At 36.6% G+C, this 27,363-nt stretch overlaps 1 protein-coding gene across 10 annotated transcripts in view; it reads left to right on the top strand.

Moving 5' to 3' along the window:
• BBS9 (Bardet-Biedl syndrome 9) overlaps window positions 1-26,800 on the top strand; it is a 273,478-nt gene extending 246,678 nt beyond the window's left edge. For 3 of the 10 annotated variants that reach the window (XM_039336807.1, XM_039336805.1, XM_039336804.1), the window contains exon 21: window positions 21,608-26,800. In XM_039336807.1, coding sequence (XP_039192741.1) covers window positions 21,608-21,801 — 194 coding nt within the window. In that variant the 3' untranslated portion in view covers window positions 21,802-26,800. Of the gene's footprint in view, window positions 1-18,349 lie in introns of all 10 variants that reach the window. The other 7 variants (XR_005555992.1, XM_039336808.1, XR_005555990.1 and 4 more) reach the window with 4 other exon arrangements.
• The last annotated feature ends 563 nt before the right edge of the window (window positions 26,801-27,363 follow it).

Genomic DNA, 27,363 nt, shown 5'->3' with positions numbered 1-27,363 from the left:
TTTTTTCCCTTTTTCATCACAATAATAGCTTTTGAATGTTAAGAAACTGTAACTCTCATTTCCCCAAATAATTGCCAATATCGCTTTAAGGGAACAGTTGAAATGCAATATATTGTTGCTGGGAATAGGAAGAGAGGGACCACAGAATATCTAATCATGTTGAACAGATTACTCTTGCTTTGGAAATTATAGTGGAAAAGGCATTTGAAAGGTTAAATGCCTTTTTGTTAACTATTAATTAGGGTAAAATACAATTTGGAAAGTACATAATCACTCTAAATTGTAGATGGAGTGTGAAAGAAAATCCTATTAATCTAGTCATATAATTTAAATATTTGAGAGTAGGAAGTTTGCATCTTTTATGGTCCTAAATCACAGCTCTTAGCATCTGTCACCATTGGCCATACTAGTTGAGGCAATTGACAACTATAGTTCAGCCAAATATAGCTATTCAGAGATTCCCTGATCTCTCTGGAGGTCACTTTGGGAAGAAGAACCAGCCAATCCACCCTTCAACCCCCTTTGTCTCAAAAGTGGATATATTTTGGAATGACCCCAATTCATCCCCAAGATGGTGCTATGCAACTTGCATGTAGGAAGGCCGCACAGCAGAGTGGCTTCTTCCAGGAGATCTGCAGAAAATATAAGTGGACTGAGCCATGGGGAGGGGGGATAGGGAGGAAGACTCAGTGGTGTGGAAAACAGGCCCAAGGCCTGCAGGGATACAGTGGGCCAGAAAGCAGAACAGGGGTGCCTCAGGAGGTGGGGAAGACCCAGGGACATATGAGCCAGCCACTTGTGAACCGGGGAGGTGCTGCAGTGCAGGTCTGTGTTTTTCAACTCATTTGAAATTGGACAACACATACATTAAGTCATTTTAGTAGATTGCTGTAAAAGAGTGTAAAAACATAGAGACATTATTATTTCTGAAAAAACTGAAATTTACTGGTGAAACAGATCAGAAATATTTCTACTGATGCTCGTCTGCTTTAATTTATTTCAATAATTACTGTACTAATAGTACAACCATCTAAAAAACCCTTGCATCACATTATATGTCAATGAAATTCTGAATGTTTTCACCTTGTATATTGCACATATTAAGATCTTAGCTTAGAACAATAAAAGTAGGAAAATTAATATGATTATTATGAATCCATACTTACAGTTATGTATCTTAATTCATATCTTTAGCTGTACTTTACATTAAAAGGAAGCATTCTAAATATTACTTATCAATGAATGATTGTCAATATTATTTTTTATTACCGTTTCCTCAGACTCTAGCTGTTGAGTCCTCGAGTCGATGGCAAAAGAAGAGCACACATTCTGATGGTAATAACAGCTTTTATTCTCTTCAGCTCTTTCCGACACAACTCAGAGGCTCGCAGGCCTCTCTGCCTCTAAATAGAATCCCTGGGCAAAAAGATAACATGAGATGGTGCGCTTTCACGCCTCGCGCATGCGCGCTGGCTGGCGCCACTCAGTCTGGTCCCGGGCAGCTTGCAACAGCCTGGGACCATTGCAACATCCCGAGGCTGCTTTTGCAGGCTCAAGACACAAAACCCCTTCCCCCCGGATGAAACTTAACCAACCTATAGAGATAGGTATACGTGACCTCACAAAAGGATGTGGTGTGCAGTTCCTTATGGAACCGCACAACTGTGGCAGCTACTAATAGCCACCCTACAACATGGTACTGTGCTATTATTTTGGAATTAAGTGCTCAAGCCCCCCAATTCCAGGGTCTTCTCTAACAGCAGGCACCATTCTTACCTCCCTTGGGTTGACAACAACTTTACAAAGTCTTCCAGGTGTTTAGGAGATCTTCTAGCCCTCTGTGACCTCCTCACATTTTGAGGACACCCATGACCTTCATGTGTAGTTGTTGCAGGGGAACTTCCCCCTCTTTGTTGCCCTGGTGGTCCCCGTGTCCTAGGTTCTGTTGCCTGGTCTGCTTGCTTGCCCACCGGGTTCAACAGACCAGGACTTTGCTCCAAACTGTACCTGGTTGATCTGCCTAAGTCTAGGCTATCGGGACCCTCTGCGTCCCACCCAGTATTTTGTGATTCTATGGGATTCTCCAAGTCCACAATGGACCTATCATGGGAACGCATCCCTTCACTCCCAAGCCCAGTATCTGGGTTGTCTGGGGTTTCTGCAGTGCCCCAGTACTCTGTTGCCCCCCATTCAGTGCCGGAGGTACCAGAATCAGGATTTGCCTCTCTGACTACCTCTTTGTATACTGACTTCCTTTTGGAAGCACTTGCAGCATTGGGCCAGCTTGTTTGTTTGGATGCCAGTTCTCTTGTGTTAGTTGGGTTGTTTGGATGCTCCTGGTTATTCTCCCTGTTTGGAGTGCTGTATTGGGGTTGAGGATAGTGAGTATGTCCCCTGGGTGACTCCCTGGCTGGAGTAAGTACTGGTGCCTGTATTATTCCTTGTTCCCCTGAATTCCTGTTAGGAACACTTGCGGAACCTTAGGAGAGGCCTTCCCCCGCCTCTCCATTTGCCCCTGATTGCTGCCAGCACCCTTCCCTTTGCCCACAATGGTCCCCCTCCCCCCCCCGGAGAAAACCCAGGAGTTGAAGAGGGAGAGTCTCGTACGCAGCTGATCGATATGCCGCCGAAGGACACAACCGTCGTCCAGGGAAACCTCGTAGGACAAGGGACCAGTGACCTTGCAGACTACAACCGGGACCCACAGGTGACCGGGCCCATAGTTCCAGGTCCATACCGGGGCACCCACTTGCAGACACCTTGGTGCCCTTGGTTGGGAGACCCGAGGAGCCACCCTGTTCAGATGCAAGTTTGGTGATCAGTCTGCGCCCCCAGCGAAGTTCTGCTGGGCTCTTCCCAGTGGAAGTAGAAGGTGTGGTGCAGTAAGCAAGAAGAAAATCTGTCAACCTGTGATGCCAGTCACTGTAAGTCAGTTTCTTGAGAGCATCCTTGGTGATGCGAACCATCCGTTCAGCCATACCATTGGTGGAAGGGTGGAACGGCGCCGAACTCGCATGACAAATCATGTTGGCCTGCAGAAAAAGCCTGAAACTCGGAAGAAGTGAATTGAGGACCGTTATCTGAAACCAGAATATCTGGAAGGCCATGTGCAGCAAAACTTCCTCTTAATACTTGAATGGCCTTGGCAGCAATAGTGGAGGAGACAGGAACAACCTCAAGCCACTTGGAATGGCTATTAACAAGGACCAAGAAGAATTGCCCCTGAAAGGGCCCAGCATAATCCACATGCACCCTAGACCAAGGTGATTGTGTCTCCTCCCATCTATGCACAGGGGCCTGAGGCATTTCTGGCCATGAACGCTGGCACAAGTGGCATCCATGCACTTGGGCCTCTATGTCCTTGTCTAACCCTGGCCACCATAAATGGCTGCGTGCAAGCGCTTTCATCCTGACAATGCCAGGATGACCCTCATGGAGAGAGACCAAGACTCTAGGTCTCAATGAGGTAGGAATAACCACTCTGCTGCCCCACAACAGGCAACCCTGAAATGTGGATAATTCATGCTTCTTGAGCCAGAAGCTTTGGAACTCATTACCTGGACAACTCTCAGGCCATCCTGACAAAACCCATGAAAGCACACGAGCAAGTGATAGGTCTGTGGCTGATTCTGCAGCCACATCCCTGGCATTTAGGGGACACTCAGGCAACACCTGAATGGAGAGAATATTGATGGCAGGAGCAGGGTCAGCTTCTACCAGCTTCAAAGGTAATCTACTTAGGCCATCAGCATGGCCCATTTCCTTACCAGGTTTGTGAATCAATGAATAATCATAGGCTGACAAAAAAAATAGACCATCTCAACATTCTGAGAGATATAATATGGGGAGTTGGTTTGTTAGTTGTAAACAAACCCAGCAGAGGCTTATGGTCAGTGTAGACCGTAAAATGTCTGCCATATAAGAAATCATGGAATTTTTTAATTCCAGCTACAATGACCAAGGCTTCTCTGTCTATCTGAGCGTAATTACGCACAGCAGAGGATAAAGTTCTGGAGTAATATGCAACAGGAACCTGAGTTCCATCAGCTCTCAAATGGCTGAGTACAGCCCCCACCCCATAAGGGGAAGCATCACAAGCAATGCAGACAGGTAGGTTTTCATTGAAATGTGCAAGCACATCATTTGATGTAAGTAAGGCCTTGACCTCATTGAAGCTTTTTCCATGTACTTGGGACCATTGCCAAACTGCCTGCTTGTCTAAAAGCCTATGAAGTGGCTCTGCTACATCAGCCTTGTTAGGTAGGAAGGCGTTGTAAAAATTTAAGAGACCTAGAAATGCTTGTAACTCAGCTTTAGACTTAGGCCTAGAAGCCTGCTGTATGGCTTTTAATTTAGAATCAGCAGGGTGAATATCCCTGGCATCTATTCTGAATCCCAGAAAATCTGTAGAAGTGACTCCTATCTTGCATTTATCTTTTTTTAAGTTTAAGGCCTGTTCTTCTGAAACGAAACAAAACAGCCTTCAATCTCTCAGCTAAATTCTGAGTGGATTCTCCAGCAATAAGGACATCATCAAAATAGGGGCAAACCCCAGGGATACCTCTCAGAGTGTTTTCCATAATACTTTGGAATATTCCTGGAGCTACATTTACTCCAAATTGTAGTTTCTTGACTTTGAATGCCCCTTTATGGGTTACAGTAGTCTGTGCTTCAGCAGCAGCAGCATCAACAGGTAACTGTTGATATGCCTGTGCCAGATCTAACTTAGCAAAAACACGCTTCCCTTTGAGGGAAGCCATAATATGGCTGACTACAGGTACAGGATACGCATGCTGTTGCAATGCCTTGTTTAATGTGCATTTGTAGTCTGCACAGATACGAGTGTCCCTATTAGCCTTGAGAGGCGTGACTATGGGGGTTTCCCATGGACTTGAATCAACAGGTTCTAAAATACCTTGCTGGATCAACTTATCCAGTTCGGCATCTATTTTCCCTTTAAGAGCAAATGGTACTCTCCTTGCTTTAACCCTAATGGGTGTGACAGCAGGGTCAAGTTTCAAAGAAACTGGAGGTCCTTTGTAAGATCCAAGCTGTGGACTAAATACATCTGCAAACTCCTTGCAGACCTCTGCTAGGCCTAACGTTTGCAAGTTGTGTAGTCCTGTAACTTGGATTCCCAAGGCCTCAAACCAATCGAGTCCAATAAGACTCGTTCGTTCACCCCCAACAACCAATACATCCAATGGACCTTCAAAATCCTTGTCTGTACTGTAAGGGTGGCCTCCCCCTTTACACACACCTTGGAATTTTGAAAATCTGTTAAGATTATATTGGATGGCCTAAGTTTGGCCTGGAACCCACTACTATTTCAAATCTTCCTAAAAGTGTGAATGGAAATGATTGAAAGAACAGACCCAGTGTCCAGCTCCATAACCAATGGAACTCCTTGCAACTTCACCTTAAGTGACAGTTTCTTTTTAAGTGGTTTGTGTGTGCCTGTTCTACAAATACTTCTGTGTGATGCACAGAAACCCACCATGTTTTAGCTGGGGACCCTGGTACCTTTTAGACGCAATTCTTCTTGAGGTTGTGCCTTCTAGCTGCCCAGACAAACAGATGCTATGTGGCCTTGCCTGCCACACGCTCTACAGATTGCAGAACGGAACCTGCAGTTGGTCCTCTTGTGGCGACCTACACACCCGAAACATTTGGACACAGCTGAAGCCTTTTCTTTGCCTTCCCTCTACTTCCTTTCCTTGGATGAGTAGAGATGATCCACCTCATCTTCAGGATCTTCCTCCGAGCTCTCTTAGACTCCCTCATGGTGCACAGAAACTGCTTCTGGATTGTTCCTGATGGGCCTCATGTTCTTGACCGCCCCACCTGCTGCCTCCTCTGCAGTGACCTCTCTCAAGGCATCTTGGAAAGAAATATCTTCTTTTGCAAAGAGTCTCTGTTGCAAATCTCTGTTCCTTAACCCGCATACAAAACGGTCTCTCAGCCTTTCTTCTAAATCTTTAAAGTCACAGGGCTTAGCTGCTCTTCTCAAGGCTGCAATGTATTCTTTGGCTGATTCACCAGCTCTTTGATCCCTCTGTTCAAACATGTGCCGCCACGCAATGACAGACAACTTGGGCTGGAAATGTTCCTTCAATAACTTCTTTAAGTCTGTATATGTGACAGACTCTAGAGGAGCAGGGGCTGCCAAATTTTTTGCAATTTCAAACGCATCTTGACCACAGATACACAGCAAAGTTGCGGCCTTCAAGCCATCTTCTCTAACTTGATTTACTCTAAAGTAATTTTCTACTCTGGCGACATAAGACTCCCATCTTTCTGGGTGAGTAACGTCGAAGTCAGACAATCACCCTATCTTCGTCATCCTTACTTCTAGTTCTAGGAAGGGGTCTATCAGCCAGCTTACCTCCAGCGACGCTGTACTGGCAGGCCAGATGCTGAATTTAACGCCGTCTTCCTTTTCTCCAGGACTCCTTGGGTAAGCCTTACAAGTCTTCTTTCTTTATCTTGTAAGCGATCCCACCTTTGTCGCCAGTGTTGAGTCCTCGAGTCGATGGCGAAAGAAGAGCACACATTCTGATGGTAATAACAGCTTTTATTCTCTTCAGCTCTTTCCGACACAACTCAGAGGCTCACAGGCCTCTCTGCCTCTAAATAGAATCCCCGGGCAAAAAGGTAACATTAGATGGCGCGCTTTCGCACCTCGCGCATGCGCGTTGGCTGGCGCCACTCAGTGTGGTCCCGGGCAGCTTGCAACAGCCCGGGACCATTGCAACGTCCCGAGCCTGCTTTTGCAGGCTCAGGACACAACACTAGCTAAAGCAGCATTTTCAATGAATAGGTGTAGACAGTCATGCAATGTATCAAAACAAAACAATTTTCTCAAAGATATGTCTCTGTAAAATGGCAACATATTCAGTATGCTTCACCCACTTCATAAGATTTTTATATTTAATTGCAGCAGATTCCGTTACACTAATTTAAGCAAGAATTATTAAAGTGGAACCCACAGATACGTATCAGTCTGGAGCAGAACTGTATTCAAAGGTTACATTTCCCTAGGAGCACATTTTTCTCTGGCAACTGTAAAAGATTGCTCATATCTCTCAAGATTTCAAGAACCATTAATGAACCCACCCTGTAAGAAATCTTGAAAATCATTAACTAAGTCTCAGGTACTTTCTCTCCATATCTCTATTCAAATCTGAGTTCTTTGGGCCTTTGTATAAAATACATAGCCACAGGTTTGAAGTAGGTGTCAAAAATTTGATGAGATACAAGTACAGGAAATTAAACACTTAAAAATCAGGCAAATTTCAGAAAAAGCGCATCTGGGTTTTCTTTCTAAAGATAGTCTTGAAGTAGAGATTTTTGCAAGATATGATATGTTTGTTATTCCACAACTCTATCCCTTTAAATGTGTGTTCAACATCATGATACATTTACAGAAGTAGATTGAAATGATTTTGCTTTCTTTATTTATTACTGTACCTTCACAGATCCCTCTGCTTATGGAAATAACGGGACAACCTAATAGCAAAAGAGTGGCCTTGTAATGAAGCTTGGTTTTCCCAGAAAAGAAAGGGCATTGCTTTTTAGATATTATGAAAAAGAAGTGGTAAACCAGAAGCCAAGATTAATAAAAGCTTTGGAATTTATGAGCACAGTTTAAGCCACAGTTGGAATTATTGTTATTGCTGCACTAAATCAGACTTTGTGGAATGCCAAGCATTACTTTGATTGATTAACTGAATTGGCCATGAATGAGAAAACGCTGATGATTTGTCAGAGCATTGGCTAGTTCTGATCAGCATAGGCCAATAAAGTGTATTGCTTAAGATATTCCTGTGGATGGAGAACAAGAGAATATGTATTATGTGTATATTTGTATGTGTGATGTATCATTTGTATATGTTATAAAAATATGTGTATTACAGATGTATGTGTATAATGTATATATCTCTGTGTGTGTGAGTTTTGTGTGTGTAAATCTGGCAGACCTTAGTTTGATTTGGATACCTCTTATGTATCTTGGCAGGCTTGTATATTATTTTGTCCAGTTTTGTTAATAGTTGAAGTTACACCTACACCTACTATTACATTTCATCAAGCAGCTATGGCATCGCAACTTTGGTTGGCTCATATATTGCTGAACTGTGTGACCATTTTCTGTTCTCAACTGTGATGATATGAACAATATCAGCTTATGTTAGAATTTGGAAATTCAGTATTTTAAAATCTTATAACTTTAGAAGCAAACTTATAACAAGATTTCCTTTCTGTATTGGCTGTGATAAAAATCAAACAATCAATAACATTGGGGCAACCTATAAGATGGGAGGAAGTTGCACCAGGAGGCCTTAACCCGGCAATTTTCAGGCTGTTTTCCTTACCCTTTTTTCAGTAACCTTTATTCTCTCTGAGGTAGATATATATTACATTTTTGTAATTATTTTTTTTTTCTTCAGTGTTGTAGACTGTAATGGAGAACGTGTATATATTTAGCCTTTTATTTTGTACAATTTAAGACGATACACATAGTGCTCCTTCCTCCTTTTTAAACAACAGCTTTGTGGGATGTGTTGACTGAGGAAGAGTGTGTGCTCAGCTGCTGTACCTAAAAGAGGATCAGAACTTGTGTCACTGGCATTTCTTGTCCAGCATCTTAACCATTACACCAAATTATTCTGTTTGTTAGTGGTATATTGTGTTAATATAGAACTTTGGAGCATCAAAGTCTTGTTTAAACACATTAACTATAATTCAACTTTTCTACAGATGCTAAAGCTAAAAAGTAGTTAGTTTTGATACCAGATTCCAGTAGTTTTGAGCAGAGGTATCACTTAAATCAGGCACTTTCTGTCCTACAACCCTGTCTTACAGCTGTAAGCTACCTGGGTGTTCAGTTTAAATTGAAACATTTTACAGAAATCTATTAAAAATTGACTCCCACATCCTCCTTAATTTATGAAATCAGAATTTAATATTATTTTGCTTTACACAAAACAGCAGTATATCAGGGAATGATCATTTCTAACTGTGAAGGATAACCCATGTAGCATGAGAACACCAGCAGGAGGGAATTTTGTAGGTTATTCCCTTTTCTAAGTTTTGATACCATATTTATCTTTGGGTTGGACATCATCGAATATGTCTCCATTTAATATAACCATATACCTTCCTTTCTAAAATGTCACCTGGAAAGAGTCTAGTGGAGCTTTTGGTGTGTGAACTTTGCTATAAAAAGTCTCCTGCAGAGGCTGTGTTGAAATGACTTGTGTAAAATCAGAAGGTCCTCTGAGAACAGTTTGGCGAGCTCAAAAAAGCTGTTCCCAAAGAAAGAAACATTTTAAACAGCATAATTCTGTGTGCAGCCAGTATGTGACATGGTTTATTGCTTAGTTTAAAGAATATCATTAAGGTTTATACAAAAGATTTTAAATATTAACACATTTCTGCTTTCTAAGAAACTGAATATTTTTGTTCTTTAGTTTTGTTTGCTTTTTAATGTCCTTTCTGGGAAATATTTGCAGTATTTTTCAATTGTAATTCTAACTTTATTAATCCAAAAACTAGTTCCATTGTTAATCATATGTTGGAACTATAATGTAATAATCTTATATTTATTCTTGGTGTACTGGATACCTGAAGGCAGGTAGTGAAAGATGGAATATCTTGGAGTGGGGGAGGCCCATGCATTCATTTAATAACTTCATCAAAGAGAGAAGGGGTGTGGTTTGTTAAGCAAGACACTTAATGACTATCACCACTTGTGATCATCATAGGCAAGCTCCACTATAGTCGTAGATAGAGGACTATCTGTAGAATATTTAGAATCCACTGGAGTTTAGAATCCACACAAATTTTAACATTATAGATAAATAAAAATATTTGGAGTCTGAGATTTATCTTTTAACTGTTTTTATTCTGTTTGTCTATGCTATTATTTAATTAAAGCATTTTCTCTAGCTTTTCAATCAAAAGGGCTCAAAATTTTCAAAAATGTTTTATGCCTATCTAAAACTTATGTGCTTCTTAATGCCTATGAAGGCATTTCCTGGCTAAAATTATATAGATATTTGGACTCCAGCCTGATGAATCTGCAGATGATATTCATTTGTATTATCATCTAATAATTCTTGATAGGTAATAGATCTCTATGAGCATGTAGATGTAATTCTGACATGATAGAAGTAAAGAAACAAGGATCCTATGACATGGAAAAATCTCCTGAATTAGTTGGGGGAGTCTTCCTTCTTAAGAAGAGTCAGTCTAGAATTTCTCCTGTATATAAGATGACCCAGTTTGGTCTAATAGTTAAGGCATCAGGAGACCTAGAAACCAGGAGACAGTGGGTTCTAGTCTTACCTAAGCACAAACCAGCTGGGTAATCTTGGGACTAGTCACTTTCTCCCATTCCCAGGAAGAAGACAATGGCAAACTGGTTCTGAAAAACCTTGTTAAGAAAACTTCATGGATTTGTTCATATGTATCTGAGATTGGACACAGCTGAGTGAGGGAAAAAACATTCATACTTAACATCAGTTACTAAGATAGGTGATGGATTACCAGCTGCAGTACTAAAAAGAAGGTGGATTTTGTCTCAGTAATCCTGGGAAAAGATGCCACTGCTTTAAAGAGTTGCAGATACTTGCTGTTTACATTATTGTGTGCTTCAAGGTGCCTCTTGGAATTAACTTTGGAGAACAGCAGAGGTTTGTTAAGTTTTCTGAATTTATTGGTGTGTATGTTATGGCAATGATGATAGAAATTTTGGGAAAAAATTTGGGAAAAATTGAGAAGGCAACTATTCTTCGAAAAATAGATCTTAAATAAATACAAATACTCTGAGCACTTCTTGCTCTTAATGAATGTGTAACTTCTTTTTTTCTGTTTTGGGGCTTATCCATACTACTAGGTTACTCCCATTGCCAGTATCATTGTTGGATAGCAAAAAGAGATAGCCTTCTGTACTCAACCCCTGTATGTCAGGCAGGAAAGACTAGGTCCACACATGAAGGTCCAATTAAACAGATTTATTACTAAATAGCCTATGGCCAGGAATCTTCTTAACTAACAGTGAGTATCCGCCTAGAGTTAAATAAGGTTCCATAGAGTTCAAGATGAGTTGGACTTAGTTTACTGAGGCTACGTATGGTTTTTAGGCAGATCCTTCTTTTAACTCTGCCCCCAGGTTCTGCCATTCTTCCTACACTATGAAGGTAGTCCTCAACTTATAACTGGTCACTTAGTGATCATTAGAAGTTACAAAACTAATGCTGGCTAAAGCTAGTTAAGGCTAACTTTAGTGAGAAAAAGAAAACCAAGAGCTGTGTCAGCATTATTTTTGCTCAGAAAAAGATGGTTGCTTGTGATATTGTGCCATATGGCTCAGAAATGGAGCAGCCTATGTCTTTCCACTATTTAGTATTCTTGAGTCTGGAGATCTTCAAAAGGTAAATGAGCCATCAGTGATGGGGGGAAGTGGCTTGGGGCTTAAGGGTGAGAAGTGGAGCATGGGCTATTTCAGTGGATGGGAGAAACTTGGGGAGCCCAAGCAGGTGGGCTTGTCTCCCCCATCCCTGAAGTATCCATGCTCCATTTAATGACCTGTACATTTTTTAAAATAAATATATTGGGGAGCATAGGGATGGGGGGTAATTAAGTGAGGTGGTTCACTTAGTGGCCCCCTCCAACTTTCAATTGTAATGGACAAGGCTACATTATGTTGTAACTCAAGGACTACCCCATTTTCTTTTTTTAATAAATATTTTATTAATATTCTAGTTTTGCAATCATAAGTACTTAATAAACAACATGTTGTCTGGGTCCATTAGTAATTCAGTGGTACATATTAACTTCTTCAATCTAGATCCAATATTATACCATCCAGTGCTTCCTCTCTTCTTCTGGTGGTATACATTTTTCAACACTAGGCAAATACAATTCTTATCGCTGTTAATACATATACAATTGAATATCAACATCTTTATCACATTTTTCTAATATTATACATAATATCAATAGTATCAGTTTAAAATATCTTTTCTAACCAAAACATATCTCAATTGCATTTGCACTTAAAATCCATTTGTTCAATCAATAATGTTTTCACCGCTTTAAAACTTTTGATTTCCCATCAATGTTCAAAGTATCTCTATCGCTAATAGTTTTCTCATAAAAGTTATATTTGGGTAATCAAAAGCTTCCCTTATTCAGACCCTCTTAGCATTTTCATGTTTCCTTTCTCATACCAAAATATAGTATTCTAGTTACAAATCCTATCTTTCTAGTTATAATAATACTTTTATTTCTAACAATTATCTATTCTTTTAGCCATGTTCAAACATCTATTTAATAATATAATATCCCATCTAATGGGTCAAAATCTCTATTTTCTTCAGTCTTACTCTAGCTTTCTTCCTTTGCCAATTAACTTTCCAAGTCAGTGCATTTGAATCATCAAGTAGTTCTTCCTCTATTTTTATGTATATTGTTTGGAATAAGAAAGACAATTTGATTAAAGTGTTTTTGGAAGAATGCTCAGCCCATTTATATTAATTAAACAGCCTCCCTCCTTCTCCAATTTCCCACAATTCTCCTAGCAGCTTTATCTTCCATTCAATTGGCTCTTCTTCCTTATCCTCAAGAGTATTCTGAGATCTTGACAGGTAAGCTGTTTTTTCCGTTTCTAGTATTATCACTATGTCTTGTAATTCTTCGTTTGTCTAAGTCTGTCTGTTGATTCCTTCCTTTAGGTCCTCCATCTTTGGATCCGCTTCCTCTAATTTTCCTTCTATTTTCTGGGTTATTAGTTCCTTCTTTGTAGTCGTTTTCTGAATTTGTAGGTTTAGATTATAAAATTGTTCTTTTATCTCCTTTGTGTTATTTTTAGTCTCATCATGAGCTAAGGCAATCGTCTCTTGTATTGATTTCAACATAGAAAGAACTTCTTTCTGAGATTCATCAACATTTTCTTGTTGGTATGTCAAGCTATGGAGTTTGAAGACAAGTGTTAGGAATGCTTTTTTACCATTTAATGCTAAGTCTGGAACATCCATTTTGTTTTTGTAGTGGTCTTTATAGTCCAATCTATTTAGGGATTTAAAAAGTTTCAGTCAATTGTCATTTGAACTCCAAATTATCCAGCCAGCCTATCAATCCATCTTTAAGCCTCCCCTAAACAAATATAAGCAAAATTCAAGTTTTTCTGACCAATAAAAAAACATATCCTTTCTGTCTGGAGAGAAAAAAGCAATTAAAAATTGTTCATCAATCAAAGGTTTATAATCCAAAGTATTCCATTATGTCAATCAGTAATGCATGTTTCTTCTACAGGAAAATAGCTCCATGACACAGCTCTAAAAGTCAGTATTTGTATTCATAATCCAGGCAGGCCAGTTTCAAAATAGTTTATCATCTCTGCCACAGAGATAAGCAGTCCAAGAGTTTTTTTCCCCCTATTCCAAGCTGCAGTCTTCAAAAGTGAAAGTTTCCAAGGACAACAAAAGTCTTATCTGAGTCTGGGCTTCAAGCCAAGTTTCCTTTAAGCATAATAGATTGTAGTGCCGTGGTTTGCCACTAAATGTCATTGACACCGTCTTCCAGCTTTTTAAATCCAAACGTATATTGCAAGCTTTTCAAGTCTCTTCTAAAAAAGTCTCAAAAGCACTTTTAGTTCCCAATTTCAAAGCTATATATCTGTATTGATTCCAAATTAATCTTGTAATTTTCTCTGTTTTCCCCCAAGTAATTAGTTCGCCACTTTTCTTTCCCTGAGGGAATGGGGTGGAAATTCCCCTTCATTCTCTCATTGGGGAGGATTCTTTGCTTTGGGCAGTTTTTTCTAGGAAAAAGTCTTAAAGTCATAAAGAGAGAATAAAGTCTCACCCAGTTCCATTCACGTTGCTTAAAAGTTGCTCTTTAGTACTTATTTTCTTTGGTTGTCAGCAGATTCTGACTGGCCATACAAATGTGGCCAGTCTTTCCCCCGCCGGTTTGGAGGGCTTCCTTGGATCAAACAGAAGGGCCGCTGCCCCTCCGCAATCAACAAGGGTCCCTTCCTTCTTTGTCACCTCTCTGGGGTGACTTTCAACCCTTTTTAGGGTCCCCAGCAGGGCAAAATCAAACTTGGAAGATGGAGTTCTGTCTTTCTACATCTGTGACACAGCAATGCCTAACCGGAAGAGCCTTATCCCATTTTCATAGTACTGTTTGCCTGCTTCTGTTACCCAATGAGATGCTATCCAGTTTGTATGCTGCACTTTATTTTCTTCTAAGTTAATTCTGCATTTTGAATGGCTTATTTCACAGAGTCAGGAAAAGTTCATGAGCTGACTTACCATATATGTCCCCAATCACTTTGGGACTTATTCCTAGCAGTGGTGCTGCAGTAGCATAATGATTGTTGCATTTGCTTGCCATATAGAAAATAGCTGGTTCAAAATGGTTTTAATTTCTGTTTCCCTTTCCGAGCTATCTACTTTTTCAGTCACTTTTCTTCAAAGTAACCACAAAAAAATGAAACAGTGCTCCAAATAATTATATTTACTGAATTTATTAATAAAAGAAAGAAGAGAAAAATAGAAATACATAGATTAAGAGAAGAAAAATATTAATTTTTAAAATGATTTCTGTCAAGTAACTGGAAAAATTCCACAAACAAAATTTCTGCTTAGACTTAGAAAACATACAGTTCCACACTGTCTGCCTAATAGGCCACCATAGTTCCCATATGTTGAAAAATTTCCAGTGTAACATTAGCATCCTAACAGTGATTTTAAACAGTTTTGTATACTGTATATATCTTGCCATTGGGCACACATATCTGTGGAGCTGAATGCTAATGTAGATTAGAAAGATCTCTGATTCTACAAAGAAAACACCATAGCATAAAGCAATAGCACTGCTATATGAAACTGGTTTGATTAGGCTATAGCACCTTGTTAGATGGTATTCAAGCCACTTAAGTTTCTCACTTATGTTTCTCAGAATTGTATTCTTTAACAAGTACTTAGCTGTCCATTTTCTAGGACTTCATGTACCATGAATATATCATTATTGATGGTTAAGATTTGGCTGTTAACTGATATGCTAATATTAGCATATGATAAAATGGGAGGAAAATGCATTAAATCATCTTTCTTTTATTTTAATACCATTTTGATCAGAAGTCTGTACTGAAACTTATCAAGAGATAACTTATGGTATGACATTTATACTGTAGATTAAAAGCAATGTGTGAAATTCAAGAATGGAAACTTACACTAAAATAACATTCCTTTGCAATTGTTTTGGAACACATTTTTCTTTCAGAGGAAAAAACACATCAAATTATAAACTATTACTTTATGCTGTTTCTAAGGAATTTGTGGAAATTTGAATATGATTTTTTTATTCATGCCATAATAGTTCATTGTTAAAAGAAAAAACCTTCATTTTTAAGGTCAGTTGTTCTCTGATGTTTTTATGAATAACTTTTAACTCTAGGATGGATCTTATTAGAAAGGAATTGCTAAGTTTCTTTCTGGAGGCAGCCTGTTTTGTAAGATCCACAAAGCTTCAGCAGTCACTTTTGGTTTATACAGAAATGAGTGGAATTATAACCATGAAATATATACATATAATATGTAATTATAGTAATACTATCACTAAGCAATGCCAATAAATGCAATAAAGTGCAATGTCACATGAGAACACCATCTAGCAATAGAGATTTCTGATTGTCATTATTAAACAAATCACAGTATTGTTATGTAAGGATATCATGTAGTTCACCATCTGCAACTAACTGACAGTTTCCCCACTGCCTTGATTGTATATAGGTGACAAAGTTACAATGACAATCATGTGATTTCAGGACACTGTAACATTCTAATTGCGAGCTAAGTGTTGAGTATCAGGAATCATAATCATGTGGCAGCAAGAATGTTGTGACCATCATAAGTCCACAGTAGAACTATATGCTTGAAGAGCTGCTGAACCAGTATTAAGTATTAATATATTTGTCCCTTTAAATTGTATCTAAAGGTAATGTAAAGATTGTAAGAGCAGCTATATAAGACAAACAGGCAGAAGACTAGCAGAGCACATCCATGACACCAACTAGCAATCAGAAATGATGAAAACTCCTTAGTTTCACAACACATGGACAGACTTAACCATAGTTTCAGCTGAGAAATTGAGCATCCTAGACCAAGCCAAGTTCAAAAAGCTAGAGAATTCCTGGAAGCCTTACATTCAGTCATATCAGCCTTTAACAGCATATGGAGATAAACATCTAAATACCATTCAAAAGAGACAATCACAAAGCCAAAAAAGAAACAAAAAGATCAAAACACTTTCCCACCAGCAATCAACACTGAGATAAGTAGAGATTAACACTGAGATTAATTCCTGACCAACAGTCAAGAAGTAGACAATACCCCAATCAAGGAACTACCAACTCAGACAAACAGGCTAAAAGTAAACAACAGCCTGATCAAGTAACCACCAAGAATACTTCTATCAACACAGACAGGGCAACCTACTAATATATATATATAAAAGAGAAAATCCCACTCTCTCCTAGCACTAAAGATGTTATCTAGTTTGGTAATGAAACATCTGTATGAAAACAAGCTGAGAGAGTACCAAGGACCTAACAGTTCAACCTGACTTACAAATGCTCTCCTATCGCTACTCCATCCTCCACTTAAAACACGGTGACTCCATACTGTGGAGTTCTTGGTGTTCTCTGAGTCTAACCAAGCTTGAATCAGCAAGCAATTGTTGACATGTTGCTATCAAACCCAGGTAATAATTTAAAGTGAGTTTCACAGCTTTAAGTTTCTATTATTGTTGCTATTAAAACTGAATTATTAAATAGTAGTAATGATCAAACCTTGCACAGTTGATATCTCACATTTGATTTATTTTATTACTGCAGTTTCAGTTGTAATATTTGAAGATTAATATTTCAAACCTGAGGCTAATGGTAGGAAAAGCTTGAAGCAAGCTCTTAAAGAAATTTTTGCACAGGCAAATGTCCTAAAATGTTTAATGAAGATATACAATGACCTTATCTAAGAGAATGCTTAAATATAGCAATATTTATATTATTACATATTTCACTTCTGGGGCTGAAAAAATGCTGAAGTGAAGCTTTAGTTTCAGGTATATAGTAGATTGGCTAAAAATAGGACAAATATTTTAAATGTTTAATATTGTTATGATAAAGTAGAAAACTACAATAATTACCAATACTCAGAGCAGTTTATACAATTGGAAGGAACAAAACATCATTTAAAAAAACATGAAAATAGAAACAAATTTATTTGCATTAGAGAATTTTTTTTTTTTAAAAAGGATGCTTTAAGAATCTAATTTCTTTTATTCTTGTATATAAAACTTGGCTATGTAACTTTTGTTTCTTTCTTATAAATTGAGAGAGAGACATTTTGGGTTAAGTGGGGGTATGTGTTCTAGTCTTCCAGAATCATGTTTCACTTGGTTGTAATATCATTAACTAGAAAAATAAATTTAAAAGTCACAAATTTTAAGTACTGGTTAACATTGACATTACAAATAAGTGTTTTATGCTTTAATCAGTTTTTTCTTCTTAATTGAAATCATAGATACATGATGCATATAATTATTGCTTAGCATCCATATTTCTTTGTGTACTTTTTAAAACTTTCTGAGAATAGATTTTGACATGTTTTCATCAGAGAAAGTTTACTTGTAAAGTTTCCTCCTAAAGTTTTCCTGTTGCATTCTTTGAAGATTGTAATTTTTTTATTATTACAATTTTAGTTTTAAAATACCAGGAAAACTGCTAATCAGTTAATTAGTTATGAATTTTTACTATTATGTACAGTTTGTATTCTATAAATATATCCATGAAGAACCAGTATATGTGATATAGAAATGCATTTAATAACTAAAACATTGGGAAATGATGAAATACAGTTTTATTATTCTTTATGAAACTTAGAGGAGACAGACAGAATTAATAAGCTTTTATAAGGATTGTTTATTTAGTAATTTTGAAATTTTATTTTAGTAATTTATTGTTATTCCATATGGCAATCTCTTTGCTCCATCTTTGTATCTAATGCTCTTGAGATGTGATGCTAGTAAAATCCTTGCAACTTAGGCAATTGTAGAAGAGTATGGTTTTGGTTTTTGTTATTTGTATGTATCTGCGTTCCATGGATTATTAATCTATTGGGTATCTACTAAGTAAATTTCAATAGACAGAACAAAAATATTAATAAATTAGGAGAAATGGGAGAATATTTCTCTGAAGCCTGGAGAAGACTGTTTATGTATATTTACTTCTAGAGTGCCATCGAACAATCTGTTTCAAATATGGTATTAAATTCCATAGATCACCAAATCTAAATAACTATGTCACAATCAAAAAGAGGAATGTATGATACGTGACTTCTGGTTTGCCGACGTGGCCGCCATGGACGCCTGGAAGACGAGCTCCATCTTCTTCGTCCAGTTTCACACATCTGGTGGACATTGAAAGGATCAAATGTTGCCCCATAGAGGTGACCAGAAAGGAGGGGCTTTCACTGAATCGTGGGAGAGTGGTAGCTCTCCCGCTAGAGCCAGCACTACCCTCCAAACCAGCGGATGAAAGACCGACCATAGCAATATGGCCCCTCCCTAGGCTGCAGACAGCCGAAGTCACACTTACCACCAGGTAACTTTAAAGCAGCATGGAAGAGACTGGGTGAGATCTACCTCTCTTAAATCCTAACTATCTTTTTGTTACCTATATAAGCTGCTAAGTATTTCCCCACCACCACCCCGTGGAGAGGGAAGGGGGATTTTAGTCCTTCCTCCAGAAACAGTGGCGACTGATTATCCAGGGGAGTTTAAAACGTTGAAAAAATAATTGGATCCCAATCAGAATTTTATTTCCTAAAGCTTCTGGTTCAAAATAATTTCTACTTTCTATTCTTTACTTCTATTTTAACTGAAGATCTGGGTTTTTCCTTAAAACTGAAAACTGAAAAGATTAAAATAACTTTGTAGCAACATCTTGTGGCTAAACCTGATACTTCAATTTGTTATTGTCTAAAAGTACTTGGCTGACAGCCCAGAAAGTAGATAAGACTTGGGTAACTTTGAAACACCAGCTGTGAAAAGCTCAGCTTGCTTTTTACTCAGTGGGGAAAAAAAGACTCTCTTTCTGGACTCCTTGATTGTAAAGCTTCTAGTGCAATATATCATTATGGAAGAAAATCAGGAACAGACTTTTCCTTTGGAAAAAGATCAGGAACAAATCCTTTTCATGTTGAAAGCAATTTATCAAACTCTCCTTACAGTTGGTGAGGAAATAAGAGCCTATAGAAAGAAACAAGAAATCAGCCTGGATATACAAACTCAAACTTTGACTACAACTGAAAAATCAACCATACAGAATGCAACCAAAAAAGTGGAACAATTAAATATTATGACAGAAGATTTAACTGCTCAACAAACTCAGATAATGGAAAATCCAGAAAAGAAATTGACAACATAGAAAAAGGAAAAGACTTTCTATATTATTCAGAAGGAACCTGAAGATCAAGAAGAAAAACAGATGGAAGAGAAGATAAACACTTCAGGACAACTACGTTGAGATGGAAAAATAAAGAAATCTGTTAGACTTACTAGCCCTTTCAAAAAAATGGTGACTGGATAGTTTTTTTCAACAGTAAATAATATATATAACAATACAAGGAGATTTGTTTGATGATTTCAAAAGCACAGACATGGAAGATGATTTGGCAAGAAAAGAAAGCTGGAATAAGATTGAAGAAGAATGGGGTTTTGACATTTATGAGAATTAAAATAGAATATACTCAAATAGATAAGAAGTGTATTTTGAATACAAGATATTACTATGAATGGAGATAAAGAAAACTTTGGTCACTTAAAATTTAGAAGTATAAATATTAATAGTTAAATCTGAATATTGATTTGCTCATAAAAGTCATGTAAAGGTGATTAAGATATATATATATATAAGCTAAAAACTTATTGATGAATGTAATAAAAATTATTAGTTTTAAATATGAGATAGTAGATACAAAGAGGAAGAGAGAGGAAATACTAAGCATTGAAATAAAAGAAATTTTGGTTACTAGGTTTGAGATATTTGGAAACTATTAGAAAATAAGAATTTAAATAGATAAGATGTGTACCCTGAATACCAGATTTTGTGAGAAATTGTGATAAAGGGAATTGGGAACATTTAAAACTTGGAAATGATAAATATTAAATGTCAATTTTAAATATTAATGGAAAATTAAAACTGGGAAAAATGTACCAGGACATTGATTATCTCAAAGACTGAATGTTAAAACAATTAAGATATATATAAACTAGAAACTATTGATAAATAGTTATTTTATTTGATTGATAGAATAAGAAGTGTATTAATTTAAATATGAGACAGTATATATTAAGGGAAAAGAGAGGATATACTTACTGTAATAGTGTGGGATTTGTACTAATAATATTTGTATGTAATTGAATTATGGTAACTGTCACCATGTTGTTTTTCAAAGATATAAATGTAATATTAGAAAATCAATAAAATGTTAAAAAAAAGGAATGTACAATATGTGTGATTAGTAGAGACACGTTAAGCTCAAGAAAATTAGTCAACCTTATTTTCCATGTTGGATGGTATTAAACATGCAGCAGTAATCATAGAAGACATACAATTCATTCTGGAAAAAAGAGAGAGAATGAATCTGTGGGATAGAATTTAAATGCACATGCAGATATCCTTTTAAAATCATCTTTACTCTCTCAACAGACACCGTTTTCAGCAGACATCTGTTTTATAAATTCATAAAAAGATACACAGAATGCATCATTTACATTGTTCTTCACATACATATTTATAATTGAAGAAAAGAGCAAAAGAAAAATACTCAGGAATGCTTAAGACACAATTGTTCATCTTTTTGTTTTTGCTGCTCTAGGAAAATAACATGATTCCAAGACTGCGGGGGGGAAAAATAGTGTTCTGCCTCAAGAGTGTCAAGGTTGCAGAACAGTAGAATCACCAACCAGTAGCAAGTTAGGTCAAGAGGGTGCAGAGTATCCAGACACTCACAGTCAATTATAAGCCAGGTTATATGTCAGGCCAGAGGTCAACACAAATTCCCAAGCATATGCAAAACATCCTGCAGAGTCAGATTCCAGGCAAAGTTCCAGAAATAGTCTAGGGATCAAAGACAGATGTCTACCTTTGCTGAAAGACTCCAGAAAAACTGAGCAAGGTCAGAGGTTGGTGAAAGATCTGAAGGTTGATGAAGCCAGTGCTCTTGAAATCACAATCAGCAATATTATCTAGTGGTCAGGTCATCTATCTTCCAGGGGTATTCCAAATAATATTTTCCTGTGAGTAAGGCTTCACATCTGATTAAGATCTTATTTGGGGGGAGAGGTGCTTTTTTTTCTGGAGGGCACTTACAAATTTGGATTTCAAATGCCTAAACTGTCCAGGGATGGGTGATACTTCAAGTTTTTCCTATTCCACCTAGGAACTCTCAGTCCAAGACAGAAAAAACAGATTCATTCCACATCCAACCATTCTTTCTTTGCTGATATAGATTCTTTCTGGCTTTTTCCATAGTTGAAATATGCTGCTGGTCAAGAAAGAAATGGAATGCATATCCTTTTTATGAGAAAAGGGGACAAAGAAGAAACAATTGCCCATCTGTAACTGAGTTTGAAGATTCAAATTATTTAAAATACAGGGAACTTTATTTGAATGAGATTGGCTACTACTATAAATATTACAAAATAAAAATAAAAACTCTCTCATAATATAATACTACATTAAATGCCATACGGGAGCACACTTCAAGTCTACAGAAGCAAAGGAATGCAAGTCTCAAGCTTCAGGCTTTGTTGGTTTGCCTTGATTTGTAGTTCTGACTTTTTTGTTCAATATTCCCAGTGGCCACTTTCACAGGAATTTTTCTGCATGGTGATAATCATTCAGGATATTTTAGAATGCAAAGCAAGAAGATAAATGTCCCTCCTCATCCTTTCTAGTGTACCAGAAACAAAATTCCTCTTGTATTTATTTGATTTTGTGTGTCTCTTCCTAGATTGTTTGATCCTTCTTTCATCAGATAGTTTAATCAAAAAGTGTAAATATTTTTGAGAAATAACAAATAGTCTAACACTCTTATATTTTATTTTATGCAATAAACTTCTATAAAGTTCTAAGTTTAAAAATATTTGTTCTTATTTGTTTACCCATAGAAGATGGTAGAGGACAGGAAGACCTGGAGGAATGTTGTCCATGGGGTCGCGATGGGTCGGACACGACTTCGCAATTAACAACAACAACAACAACAACAATGTTATGCTTCTATTTTGGCATATCATGACCTTTTAATAAGGGGAGGAAAGCTGCAAATTAAGAATTTCCCAATTTATCAAATATTCAAATCACATATATTTTAAGTTTAGAATCCAGAATTTTGTTGATATGATTCATCTGTAAATTATATTGTTGCTTTATTACTGTTTTGAAGACAGTAACAAATATACCAATAGATTAATGAAATAATCACCAATAAAATAATTTCTCAAATATCTTTAATGTCTTTAACTAATATCTTTACTTCCAGTAGCCTTAATCAGTTCTCAAACTCTCTTTTTTTAATTGCCTGAAGGGGCATGGGTGATTCTTCTCCATTTGTTTATTGCCTGCCATTTTAATTAATGTACTTCTTGACTCTATGTCCCTGTTCATTAATGAAGCTATTAAATGAGACAGGATCTTGAAGTAATCTTTACAGCACCTCAGCATGTGCTAACAACACAGAACAAAAGATGTTCCATATCAAACTGACCTTTGCCAACCTCACCCAGTTCTTCACATCATCCTTTTAATGGTCCTTTGGAAAGCAGGCGCTTTGAGAAAAGGAGCCCCCACAGATCTCCCTCAGGAAATTAACGCTCTTGTGGAGACTTCATTGCTTTGGTCTTTTGTGTCCCCAGAATGTTCTTTCCACTGAGCTGATTAGCCTTGGGGTGGTGTTTTGCATCTTTGGTAAAGTTTGTTCAACTACTTAACAGTGCTCCTAGCCACTTTTTCTAAGTACCTAGATTCCTTAGAATCAAAAACTGTAACAAAATGGGGAGGGGGAGGGGCTTAAATTGCAGCTGAATTACAAAGATTACAGCTTCCAGCTCAACTTTCCAATAACACTTTTTTTTGTTTACATTGTGAACACAGTTAAAAGGAGTTAATGAAAATATAGTTATCTAAAAAACCCTTTCTCTGATTATTGTCTTGCAGTAATGTAAAGCATTAGCTATAAAATAGTAGTATTTGGGTCTCCTGAAAAAAAAACTCATTTTTCATCAACTTATAACTATCCGTTTAAAAATGGGGGCAAAAATGAAATACAGACAGGTGAAGTAACTCTCTAATTTAGAATAGAAAAGGACCAGGAAATTTAATTGCACAGAAAACTTGTTTTTTGTGTTACAAGCATTCGGGCAAATGATAGAATTGCAATTTATTATCAACAAGGCTGCTTGGTATAACCACATTTATTTTTTATGTTCTTTCTGTTTCTCTGCAGATTTGCCAGAGGATGAATTACAGGAAGCAGAAATACCATGAAAAGTGCAAAAAAACCTTCAGGAGGATTTAAAAAATCTGTGCAATTACAATCCAAAAGTAATACTTTATTTTCATACTGAATACAGTAAGCCTCAAGAAGCAGGCCCACTATTAGAGAAAAATACTTCCCTTTTTAGCTACTGATTTTAGAGATATTTCCCCAAAGTGACATTGTAGGTGGAAACATTCTGTAACTGATATGCAATTATAAACTCTAAGTAGAAATCCATGTTGATCAAAACGTTTAATATATTTAAATATTGACATATTGGACCATGAAAGTATCCTGCACTTTAAAGTTCCTTTTTTCTTTCTCTCTTGTAACATAATAGTAGATTTTGATAAAAAATAATAATTCTGTCATCTGATGACAATTATGTTTACTATTTCAAATACACAATAATTCATGAAATTTATTTGGATTTCACTTCTGATTTATAAATTTGATGTTGAGTTGTACTGTGTAAGTTTATAGCAACTGCTTTGTTTTTGTGCAGAAAGGTCTGTGAAGTCTCAGTCCTTGGCCTATTCTGGATGTTTTATTCACTTACCTGAAGTCTTTTTATCTAAAAATAAAACTATTTTAATGACAATTCCTTTATGCTTAGCTCTAGGATCTTGTTGAATAATTTCAAAGAGAGGACTTTACCTATGCAAACTAATCATACAACAAACATAGCTGGGAATTCTTTTCTGAGATCATTTCTTAAATTTTTATCTCAGCTGGGCAGTTTATCCAGTCTTGATTGAATTGTGTTCAATCTAAAATGTTGTTAGTATATAATAATTATTTCCAGACATGGTACATGTTTCTGAATTAACACTATTTCCATCTTGACTTCATTAGTCTTTTTGCGTGTTTTTTCTGATATTCATAATGTATTTTAGAAAAAAAATATGCAAAAAGGCTAATGAAGTCAAAATGGAAATAGTGCTAATTCAGAAATATGTACCATTGTCTGAAAATAATTCAGAGTTCCCTGGCTCCAATTCTACATGTTCCAATTAAAGCACATGCTTCTCTTTTTGTTTTGGTCTAGTTGTCGTACCACATTAATTTATAGAGTTACTGCTCTCTTATAATATATGCAACATGAATTCCAAGCAATTGTCTCAGATTTTCTTGTCAGTATAAATAATTTTAAGAACTAACCAAATCTCTTAGCACCTTGAATACATTCCCTTGGCAAGTGATCCAGATCACTTCCGTTGAAACAGCAAAATGCAAATGAACATGTAATTCTACTAGGAAGTTAGAAATTTAGTATTTCAATGATTTTATTAAACTAGGATTATTTTGCATTGTTCTTAGTTCAGACCGTAGTTGGGCAGCAAAGATTTAGTTCTGCTGATTTCTTGAAAACAACTGGACCTGCAGCATTTTTTTAATTTTTAGGATATTGTTAATTTGTAAGGAAGTACAGCCTATTTTTTTAAATCTTAAAATAGAGCTGGAACAATTAGAATTCACAGAAAAGACATTCTCACTAAAATGACTAGAAATATTAAAATTTTTCAGCAAAATTATATTGCTGGCTCATTGAAGTATTAATAAAAACCTGAATCATAGCCACCAGTCCCCTTTCCCCCCACCCCCCACCCCGATTCTTCCAACTATTGAAAAAGAAAAATGAATTGACAAAGAAAGAAAGGGCTCAGTTAAATTTATAGTCCCCACTGACATCCATTTGGATTTGAATTCACGGATGTCTTAAGTATGATTTATCAATGAATATTCCTGCTCATGCATTCTGATTTTTCCCTTGAGTATTCTTCTTAAGAAATAATTGTTAATAACAAAAATTATCCTATGACTTCTTTTCAACTTGTTATGAGAACACTGATAATTCTAGAAGTATGTTATCGATAGCATGGTAAGCTCAAAAAAATTAATCAATATGGAATGATACATTCAATAAGTAATATTTATCATGTTAACTGTTCAGAATTTTATCAGTTTAGGCCCCACTCTGTGCTAAGTTTTCATAAGCCTAGATAAGGGAGTTTAGATTGGAATGCATGGCTTATTCATGTCCATTCACATATCAGATTTTTAAACCGTGAATCAGAATTATAATTATTATATAAACTAAAGTTATTTTTAATCAAAATTAAAATTGCTATGTTCTAAACTGGCGTGGCAAAACGAAGTACAAATCTGCATATACAATTAAAAGAGTTTATATAGCAGTTTAAAGACAAGCCAATATTATGTCCAAGCATATATTGTCAAGAAAATGCATGAAATGTTTATCAATTCCCTCTTTTTAAGCACACAGTAAAATTTAGCAGCATAAGTATCAGATACTAATCAAGGGCCCATATTTTATTGTTCCTGCTTATGATATGAGTAAGCGTAATGCAAGGTTTCCCTCATGTAATGAAGAGTTGTACAACTCTCATGTTTATCACTAGGAAGAATTAGCAAATATGGTGTTTCAGTATTTTTAAACAGAGAGCATGTGCTATTAATAGGAAAATAAGATCAATAACCCATTATTTAAAGCAAACCTTAACAGTCACTATCTATTAAAAGGAGATCAACAAGTCTGTTTTCAGTAGCCAGCTAAACTAAATAGCCAAAATGAATTCATTTACAATTCAGGCAATAATGTCACTGAATATTTTTACATAAAGTAGAAGTTGCATTCTGAATAATTTGATTTCCAAAAACAAAAGTTATTAAAGACAAATGATTGTATATGTAAAAAAAGTCAAGGAGAAAAAAAAGCCAATTTATTAATTTTGGAAAGTCAAATGTACAGATATCAATAGAAATCTCCCAGAGTTCAACTGAGTGGCTATATGAATGTTTTAAATAAATGGGTGGCTATATGAATGTTTTAAATAAATAAATGTTTATGTTTTTAAGTCAGTGAATATAACATTGGTGACAAAATCATATAATATTCTACAGCAAAATTAAGAGCTATTAAGTTAGTGATATCACAAGCTGCAAAGCATAAATACAAATTTCTTACATAAAATCTTATTTATATTTTAATAGGGTGTAAGTACATAAATCTCATTAAATATTTACATCTGTTGAATAAATATTATGTCATTATTTTAAAAGTATGCTATAATTGTATAAGATGCTATAATAATAATAATAAGTTGGAAGGGACCTTGGAGGTCATCAAGTCCAACCCCCTGCTCAGGCAGGAACCCTACACCATTTCAGACAAATGGCTGTCCAGTCTCTTCTTAAAAACTTCCAGTGTTGGAGCATTCACCGCTTCTGGAGGCAGGTGCTTCCATTGGTTAATTGTTCTGTCAGGAAGTTTCTCCTTAGTTCTAGGTTGCTTCTCTCCTTGATCAGTTTCCATCCGTTGCTTCTCGTCCTGCCTTCAGGCACTTTGGAGAATAGCTTGACTCCCTCTTCTTTGTGGCAGCCCCTGAGATATTGGAACACTGCTATCATGTCCCCCATCATTCTTCTCTTCGTTAAACTAGACATACCCAATTCCAGCAACCGTTCCTTATATGTTTTAGCCTCCAGTCCCCTAATCATCTTTGTTGCTCTTCTCTGTACTCTTTCTAAAGTCTCAACATCTTTTTTACATCGTGGTGACCAAAACTGGATGCAGTATTCCAAGTGTGGCCCTACCAAGGCATTGTAATGTGGTATTAACACTTCACATGATCTTGATTCTATCCCTCTGTTAATGCAGCCTAGCATTGTGTTGGCTTTTTTGGCAGCTACAGCACACTGCTGGCTCATATTTAAGTGATTGTCTACT

Source organism: Crotalus tigris, unplaced genomic scaffold, assembly GCF_016545835.1.
Source record: "Crotalus tigris isolate CLP2741 ecotype Arizona unplaced genomic scaffold, ASM1654583v1 scf7180000017666.379230911805:20528666, whole genome shotgun sequence".
Lineage (NCBI taxonomy): Eukaryota > Metazoa > Chordata > Lepidosauria > Squamata > Viperidae > Crotalus > Crotalus tigris.
This window is presented reverse-complemented; position numbering and strand designations above follow the sequence as displayed.